Source organism: Hordeum vulgare, chromosome 4H, assembly GCF_904849725.1.
Source record: "Hordeum vulgare subsp. vulgare chromosome 4H, MorexV3_pseudomolecules_assembly, whole genome shotgun sequence".
NCBI lineage: Eukaryota > Viridiplantae > Streptophyta > Magnoliopsida > Poales > Poaceae > Hordeum > Hordeum vulgare.
The window spans coordinates 513,282,161-513,292,220 of record NC_058521.1 but is presented as its reverse complement, the minus strand read 5'-3'; the positions used below and the strand labels follow the sequence as shown (position 1 = coordinate 513,292,220).

At 47.4% G+C, this 10,060-nt stretch overlaps 1 protein-coding gene across 1 annotated transcript; it reads left to right on the top strand.

The window, feature by feature from the left end:
• Positions 1–3,865: 3,865 nt before the first annotated feature.
• On the top strand, positions 3,866–4,720 carry LOC123450677 (cytochrome P450 86B1-like). Its single transcript, XM_045127813.1, has one exon. The coding sequence runs from the start codon at positions 3,866–3,868 to the stop codon at positions 4,718–4,720; it is 855 nt and encodes a 284-aa protein (XP_044983748.1).
• The last annotated feature ends 5,340 nt before the right edge of the window (positions 4,721–10,060 follow it).

The window sequence follows — 10,060 nt, the reverse complement described above, 5'->3', positions numbered from 1 at the left end:
TAAAAATGCCGAGTTTGCAAGAAATATATTCCCCACTCATGCAGGTAATGAAGTTTTTAGAGTGTTGTCAGGAGAAACTGAATATGTTGTGGAATTGGGCTTGAGGTCATGTGATTGCAGAAGGTGGCAACTGTCTGGCATACTATGTGGCCATGCAATTGCCTGTTGTAGGTCAGAGAGGGTTGATCCTGCATCTTTGGTGCATGATTGCTACACTGTTGATACCTACATTCAGGCTTATGGCTACAACCTAGGGCCACTTAGAGACAAATCGCACTGGGAGAAAATGAATGGGGTTCAAGTGCATCCGCCCATATTCAAAAAACAAGTTGGCAGGCCGAAGAGAAACAGGAAAAAGCCCTAGAAGAGATGATCAAACATGGTGCTAAGCATATTAGCAAGCATGGAGTGATCATGCATTGTTCCGTATGTGGTAGGGCAGATCACAACAAAAAAGGACACAACAAGTACATGCAGAATTTAGCTGCAAATCCTGAGGTAGTAGGAGAGGAAGACGAAGTAGATGACTCATCAATTTTGCAGGTGTGTCACTATTTTTTTGGTTATTGCATAAAGTACATTACACCCTTCAACACATGTTTGCTAACTTCAACAATTATGCAGAACATAATGCCCCATGGAGAAGAAAACCCTAGTCAGGACCCAACAAATGTTCCTGGAACCATGGTTTTCAAGATGGCGCGCCAGGTAACTAACTAATCTCATGTGTGCACTACGTTACTGACATTTTTTTGCAAAATCACTAATTTCCTTTTTACAGGAAAGAAACTATGTAGTACCTGATAGGACATATGGTCCTTTTCCAGAAGAAAGCTCATTTGTAGCTGCTGCCAGGACATCAATTCCACAAGGCAGGGGAAGGCTAACCACATCAATGAGTAGAGGAAGGGCGAGTGCAAGAGCTAGGGGAAGGGGTAGGGCCAGGGCCTCAATACAAGAACAAGCGGAAGTTTCTGCTAGTCGGGGCAGGGGTAGCAATGCGAGAGGGAAAAGGAGTCAACCAGACCAACCTAGTTCCAGGGGACAAACTAGAACACGAAGGGCGCGAAGAGGAGGAGCAACTTCGACTGCTGAAAATCCATTGTACAGCTTCATGTTTGGTCAGGATCTCAATGCAGCTGCAGTGCGTGATCTCAATGTTGAACCAGAAACTCGCCATGAAGAAATTCAGGTCACCCAAAATGCACCTGCAGAGTGAGCGCGTCGTTTATCTGTCTCGCTATCTTTTTCAAACCATATGCGTCGAACCAAGTTATTTTGTGGACATGACAATCGGGTAGTGAGTATGTTTTGAACTGAACGTGCGTGATGGATTTACCTGAATGACAATCTTGATGTTGACCTGAATGTGTGTCAGCTATGTGTGTCATTTTTTAAACTGAATCTCTGAACTGCAGACATGACTATCTCACATGCAGACTTTGTTGTTGTTAAATGCCATTAGCTTCAAGGGTCACGTGCATGTTCCATTCTATGGAGCAGTCTGACTGGGCACATAATTACTCTTCTTATATTTCCCTCGGTCTAGTCTTGCAAGGGCAAAAGCATAAGTTAATTGCATATTACATCAAATTCAATCCATACAAATATGTTGAACATCACTCGCATAGCAAAAAAATATCACACAAATCCACTGATAATTAGTGCCAAAGTTGCATACTGCACAACCTTGCCGCAACGCGGTGCCGCGCGCCCTGCGCTACTGAAATCGCCGCCGCTTCCGCCGCTGCCGAGGGTACGCAAAGTGCAAATTTCTTTCTAGACGGATCAGGGACTTCAATCCGCATTTCATTACCTTATGGGGGGTTTGTTGAGAAAATTCAGAGCAGCCCAACGCGCTCTTAGCCAAGCTGGAGTCCACGTGGCGGCATATGGGCGATTTGCACGTCCGATGAACGCTCAGGCCAAGTTCTTCGACCCGTGTTGCACGATTTCTAAGTTCTTGTATGAAATTGAACCCACCTGTCAAGTTCTTGTACCTGGAGCACAATTAGCTCATTAAAGAAAGGATTTCACAACAATGACATTGTTGCAGGAAATTAGAGAAAAGAAAGTTCCGGAACAAAAGTATTGTTACAGAAAATTAAAAAAGAAGACCTGATAGCTCAAGTCACACATAATCGCATAGCTCACGAGGCTAAAGATCCACCGCAGGCTAATCCTATGTTTAATGTGGCGAGATGAATAGTTATAAAAACATATGAATCGTATTACGTGATGACACATGTGTGGGTGTTATCATTTAAAAAGAATAAAATCAAAATCATCATTTGTGCACCGGATCTCTAGGATCCACGGAGCTGGCACGTTGGTGCGCATGGTGCTTTACTTGGCTCCATGACTTTCTTCTATACTACTAATAAAGGATCAAACGAGAACTTCTTTAAGTACACACAGCTATTACACCTATAAAAAACAAACACCAATCACCACCACATAATTAGTCAATAAATTGCAATCTAACGGCCTTCCACCATCCATGCACCACAACGTTGTGCAGTTACCAAATTCACCAAAGGCTGACCGTGCTTCATCACCTCCTACAGTCTCATCATGGATCATTAAAAAATTACAGGCGCTACAAACAGGCACCCCTGCTGCCATCCTTCGGAGCGGCTCGCCGCCCCGGCGGCCGGCGCTCCTCCACTCAGCCGCCGCCTAACACACACCAGCCTCTCCACAGTGCCGGTCCTGGGTTTTTAGGGGCCCGGGGCGAAACTATATATTGGGGCCCCTTAATATAAACACCATAACAGTGGATATATTTATAATCACTGCGTGTATGATGACTTAAAGAAAGTAGATAAAGGAGTGTTGTGTATCTATATGACAAGACATCTTTAGGAATACGAAGCCATATTTGTTTTTCAAGGGAGTGGAAAGCCATGTTTAAGGCATGTCTTAGTATAATTATATGAGTACATAATGTATTTGAGGTGCCAATAGGCCGTAAATAATTCTAATATAAATATGTATAATTATTCTAAATAGCAGCATCTTGGAAATTATGAAGGATGGGTCAATTAATATGAAACGGTATGCAAATTTTACTTCACATCCATATCTTCAAAAATCGAATCAACTAAAGTTACGTTTATCTAGTTGTACAAATGGGTAAATCAAAAATTAATTACAACATGTATATGGTCACCGAACATTTCATTGAAAAACTACTCGTCAAGATCAGCATCTAAGACATCAGTCCATTTATAATCTTTTTGAGATCTGCACTACAAACATCATTATTAAACCTACAAAAATATATAGCAGTTAATGAGGCATACCGTAAAATACTTCAACCGGCCGGAAAAGCCTATGTCCACAGACGATGTTCCGATGCGCCACACTCCGGCGGCGCCCTGCCCTATTGATTGCGATTGGATGGTCCTTCTCAAGCAAAGCTACCCTGGATTATGTATGGTGGTGTGGACGAGGTGAAAGGCGGCGGGCGCTCGGTTTGACCTCATATGATGTTAGCTCTAAACGAATCCTAATTGATACGTGTGTTATGCTTAGCAGTCTTTTTAGGGAAGTTATTATTATGATCAAATGCGAGGCCCAATAACCAATTTTTAAGTGCAATGTACCGCCGTACAAGCCCAATTACCGTGATTACGCGTGGTCACTAGTCGCGATCGGGAGAACGAAAACAGCTACGAAGGCTACCGTGATTACAGCCGTTACCTGCAGCGTAATACCTGGGAGAGGGCCCTAACTTTGCGGGGGCCCGGGGCTGCCGCCCCTCCCGCCCCCCTTCAGGGCCGGCCCTGCCTCTCCATAAGCGCGGAGTCTAGAGCTGTTGGGTCAGGCGGGAGTGTGGGTGACGCGGCTCGAGGCGGTCGGGATGTGGGATCCAGGTGTCCGCGGCGCATCTCGCCGGATCCGTGAAAGGCGACGGGACGACAACTTACCGCGAGAGCGCGCGACCAGTGCCGACAGCAACGCCGACGGGAGCGACGCCGCCGACCTTCTCACGCGGTACCTTGCATGCCAAGACGAGATAGGAAAGGACGGAAGGGAGTTCGATCGGTTCCTGCGCGACACGACGCTGAACCTCATGATCGCCGGCCGCGACACGACGAGCTCCGCCCTGACATGGTTCTTCTGGCTGCTCTCCAACAACCCGGACGTCGAGACCAAGGTCCTCGCCGAGCTCCGTGAGAACCTGCCGTCTTCAGGCGGCGGCGGCGGCCATCACCCCAGCGCCGCCGATCTGAAGCGCCTGGCGTACCTGCACGCGGCGCTGTCGGAGTCGCTCCGGCTGTACCCGCCGGTGTTGTTCGAGCACAAGGCGGGAGCGCAGCCAGACACGCTGCCGAGCGGGCCGGCCGTGCGGCCGTGGAGGAGGGTGATTGTGTCCTTCTACTCGATGGGACGCATGGAGGCCGTGTGGGGCAAGGACTGCCTGGAGTTCCGGCCGGAGCGGTGGCTGACGGCGGCGGGGCGGCTCCGGCCCGAGCCGTCGTACAAGTTCGTGGCGTTCAACTTGGGGCCCCGTACGTGCATCGGCAAGGAGCTGGCGTTCACGCAGATGAAGGCCGTCGTGGCCGCCGTCCTGCCGCGGTTCCGGGTGGAGGTCGCACCCGGTGCCCCCGCGGTGAAGCCCAAGCTGTCCATCATACTCCACATGAAGGACGGGCTCAAGGTGAGGGTTTACAAGAGGCAAGGCGGTGCTAGCCAGGGCTACGTACGTACGTAAGTACATGCATACTTGTGCCGATGCTCGCAAGTCCTATGTGCATATGCATTGGCAAACCATATACACATACTCCTTCCATCCCGAATTACTTATTGTAAAAAGGTTAGAATATAGAACTAAAATACGTCTACATATGTTCATTTCTGGGACAAATATTTTTAGGCGAAAAGTGTACTACATATTATGGTGTGTTTTGTATATCTGAATCTGTGATGTTATAGTTTGCGTGTGTGTAAAAGTATATACAAAAGAAACAAGGAAAAGAAACAATGTATCTATATCTATACTCACTAGTGGAGAAAGGGGTATTAGAACCGGTTGGTAAGGGCCTTTGGACCCGGATACACATCCGGTGCTACGTATCCGGGACTAAAGCCCCCCCCCCCCCCTTAGCACCGGTCTCTTACAAACCGGTGCTAAAGGCCTCCACGTGGGCGCCAAAGAGTGCGCGCAGGCGGAGGACCTTTAGAACCGGTTGGTAACACCAACCGGTCCTAATGCTTTTTTTTTCTTTTTTTTTCCTTTTCTTTTCAGGGTTTCCGATTCCGTATTTCGGTGTTTCCGTGTTCCGTATTTTCAGGGTTTTCGTTTACATGTTTCCGGTTCCGTATTTCCGTTTACGTCTTTCCGATTCCGTGTTTCCGATTCCGTGTGTCCGTGTTCCGTTTTTTACGAACACAGAATCGAAAACACGTATCCGGAAACACCGATTCCGTGTTTGCGGTTAAGTGTTTCCGATTCCGTGTTTGCGGTTAAATGTTGATGCACCAAATAAAAGTACATATATACATGTAACACGAAGTACTGGACCGATTATCATTACATAATTTGAAGTTCGTTTCCTATAGTTGTATAATTGCATAGAGAACGGAGCTGGCTATTGGTTCATAGGATGGAAAAATTCTCCGCATTCATCTATGACTTGCGTGAGGAGAAATCCTGTCAATTCCTCTGCAACTGCCTTGCAACGTTGGATTGGTCTGAGCATCGCCCGCTTTGGTTGCAGCTTTAAAAGAAGTAGATGAAAACAATTAAGTTATGAACAAAACTAAACATAATTGATGGCAACATAAATAAAGTTGTGAAGATCCGGTTACGTACCTCTAGATTTCTGGAAGTACGGGATTTCTCATTGATAATCCTGTGAATGTACTCGCAAACGTAGTATCCACAATAATCAATGCCCTGTGGTTGTTGCGGGACGCCCTATATACGAGAACATAATTCAGTCAAATTAATAATAATCAAGAGAATGGTAATGGTATTGAAACCAGGGTACGTAGTACTACTTACTTTGTTAATCTGAAAGTGGAGCTTGTCTGCCCATGTACCGGGTTCTTCCTTGATGAACATTTGCCAAACCCTGACCGACAAAGAAAAATGAATACAAGAGTTAATTATTACTTACTTGATATCAGAAAATGAACGAAAAAGAGGCCGATGAACGAAAGAGGCCGATATATATATACCTTTGAAGCATCTGACGCGCGCTCTTCCATGTGTCAGCGTCCCAGGTTAACGGGTCCCAGACTTCAACTTGTCCTTGATCGATTCTAATGATGAACAATATGAAGTGGGACCTGCGCACGTGTACACACGCAGTCATGCATACTCATCAATTACACTTAACATCAGGTAAGCAAAATGGAATGTGTACAAGACAGTAACACTCACTTGAATCCGTAGGGCCAAAGTATTTCTTTTTTGGTACTTTGTCGCTTGAAAAACCTTAGCAAATCATCCAGTGTATCCTTGTTGAACTTTTCTATTTTCTCTTGATGAAACGAATACGGGTCAATGAACCCAAAGTCCCAGATTCCTGCCAGCCTGCATTCACGAATCTTCATTCTGCATAGTAGCGTACAAAAAGAATGTCTCGTGAGTGATAATTATACGGGCAATGAACGCGAGCTTAACTAAATAATTAAATTACATAAATAAATCACTTACAAACAGTAGCAGCTGACGATAGCTTTGTCGAGGGCACGTTGATTGTACATCTGGAAAAAATCATCGAACCCAACCTCCACACCGTACTCTCCGAAGTAGTGTTGATCCTGAACTGCCGTCATGATACAGTCTCTCTTTTGCCTTGCGGCCTCCAAGTACCAAACATGTAAATTCCATAGTTGGGTTGTTAGAGCACTAGGATTTTCGACCAGAGGGTGCTCGGGCTTATATTTATATACCACCTCAGCAATAGCGTAACCTACGTCGCCCATGCGTGGACCGGACACTGAAGCCTGGTCAGATAACACCTTGAGCGGGGCAATTGACTGTGCTTCTTGTTGTCCGAGCTGGGGAACTTGTTTCCCGCATTTCGTCTGCTCTGCCTGCTTCATCTGCTCCGCCTGCTTCATTCTCTGTACGGAAGTGAAAAAACTATTAAAAATAGGCTTACATGTGGTGCAACATTCAGTAATTGTTGGAGGTGGTGCATTTGTACCTGGAGGAGTCGGTGGCCTTGGCGCCGCGTTAGGAAACACGATGTGTTTCTTCTTCCACAAGATGATACCAAGCTCCATTTCTCCCAGTGTCTTCTCGCCTTCACCTCCAGGAATATCAAGCTCAATTGACTGGCATCCCGGCGTAATTGTTGGCAACCCGACACGAGCATGGGATGCTGGAATCTGACCACCATGGTAGGTTGCTCCAGGTTGATTCGGTAAAGCATAGCCTGACGCCACCATGAAGGATATGTTCCCCATTGGCATATGTATCTCACAGTTTGTCTTCTCCGTGACATCATCCACGGGGTAGTGAGGCGCCGACGGTTCGACTGCAGGACCGTCTTCTAGCTGCAGCTGCGTGGAACCCACGCTGCTTCTATGCTGAGATGGGACGGCATCTGCTACAGGATCGTCTTCTAATTGCTGCTGATCAGCGTCAGGTGCAGGATCTTCTTCCTCCTCTTCAGTGTCAGGTACAGGGTGTCCCCCTTTCTTCAAGAGAAACGCCACCTTTTCTTCTAATGTCGATATCCGTTCCAGCGCCTTCCTCTTGCTTCTACCACGGCTTCTGTAAGTGCCAAGGTCCGCCGGAAACCCTTGGTTCCACGGGGTAGTGGCTCCAAAGCCTCGTGTTCGTCCCCACTTTTCGGGGTTCCCGAGTGCCTTCGTCAACTCGTTGTTCTCTCTATCGGGAACAAAAGTTCCTTTTCGAACAGCTTCTATTGCCTTCTCTAGATCTAATACGACTTGTGTTATTTTTTCCGACCATGGTCCCTCCGCAACAATCATCCCAGTCTCAGCGTCCAACGTTGCCCCATGCGCGCACAACCCGAACTTGGACCTATCGGGCCAGTCATGTGTCTGTGGAATGATATTTCTTTACAGAAGCGCATCTTCATAGCGTCGCCACCTAGGCAGGGCAGTCATGTAGCCACCTGACCCCAAAATATGGTGATATTTCTTCTTCTTCGCATTCTCCGTATTTGTGGCTGATCGGGATGTAAAGACACCCGATTTCTTGTACGCCTTAAAATCAGGCCAAGCGTCTCTTTTCTTCACTAGGTGCCCAGTGAAAACTGGATCTTCGTCCTTATATTTTCTCCACAAGTCTTTCTTCCACCTCTGGAATTGTGTGGCCATCTTCTTCAAAGCCCACTCCTCGACTTTCTTCTTCTTATCTTCCGCTACGCTGAAATTTAGCCAGACCGTGTCGCAAAGCACTCTTTTCAATCTGTCATCGACATAAGTAGCTCCAACGTTGGCGCCGGTCTTCGGCTTATTCCATTCTATTAAGTTGATCGGGACCAGGTCTCTTACAACAACTCCGCACTGATTTACAAATTTGCGATAAGTTTCTGGGGGTTCCAGTGGTTTGCCATCAGCAGCAACTTTATCGATCGAGTACCTTGCAGTATCTTTCAACCTTGCGGCCGGGCCTCGTTTCGACTTTGTCTCAGTACTTGCGCTAGCTGTTCCGGAGGGCGCCTAAACGGGAAAATAATGATTCATTAGTAAGTGCAATACAAATTAATTGTTGCGTCAGCAGTGACTTGAGATATACATTGGCAGAGTTTGTTCCGGAGGGCACTTCTGCATCTACTACATCTTCTATATTCTCAGCTCCGTCACCGGAGTCGTTCAAAAATTGATTGCTAAACGCATGTCCACCGTCGTCATCATGATATATGGCCGTTGCATCTTCAAAAATCATCTGGCACATGTATCTTTCCTTCTCCGCCTCACCCATTCCCGCGAGCTGATCAGCATGCTGATCATGTGGTTCTTGGGGATCCATAGCTCAACACCTGCTAGTAACAAGAATTTAACTTAGCAAAATTATTTACGGAAAAGTTTTACGGAACCGGAAAGTTTACGGAAAAGTTTTACGGAATCGTCGGAGTCGTAATCGTCGCAAAGTTTTACGGAATCATTGGAATCGTCGGAAACTTTCCCCGCAGTTATGGAATCGTCGGAATCGTAGGAAAGTTTTACGGAATCGTAATCGTCGGAAAGTTTTACGGAATCGTCGGAATCGTCGGTTTAGGGTTTTACGGAATCGTCGGAATCGTCGGAGTCACCTCATTTATACAATCATAGGACTTTGCGATCTCCATCGATAAAACGGTAAGAATAAAGTCTAAGGGTAAAAATAGGAACTACAACAATATGGATATACAACAATATGATAAGGCTCTAAAATAGGATATACAACAATATGGATATATGATATACAACAATATGGATATACGAAAATAGGATATATGATACAACAATATGGATATATCATATATGAAAAATATGATACAACAATATGATATACAACAATATGGATATACAAAAATAGGATATACGAAAATAGGAACTACAACAAATATGGATATACCGTATGTGGGAGAAGAAGATGAAGTGGGGCGGCGAGGAGGCGGCGTGGGGCAGCGAGGAGGCGGCGAGGAGGCGACGGCGGCGAGGAGGCGGCGAGGAGGCGGCAAGGAGGCGACGGCGGCGAGGATCGGCGAGGAGGCGGCGCGCGAGGAGGCGGCGCGCGAGGAGGCGGCGAGGAGGCGGCGAGGATCGGCGAGGAGGCGGCGGCGCGGCGAGGAGGCGACGGCGCGGCGAGGAGGCGGCGAGGAGGCGACGGCGCGGCGAGGAGGCGGCGAGGATCGGCGAGGAGGCAGCACGAGGAGGCCGCGCGCGAGGAGGCGACTCGCGAGGAGGCGGCGAGGAGGCGACGGCGGCGAGGAGGCGGCGAGGAGGTCGAGTCGGCGAGGAGAGAGGCGGCAAGGAGAGAAGGTGAGGAGAGACGCGCGGGAAGGCGAGAAGTTGGCGGCACCGGAGAGGTCTAGAGCCTTTAGCACCGGTTTGTGTTAACAACCGGTGCTAAAGGGTCTTT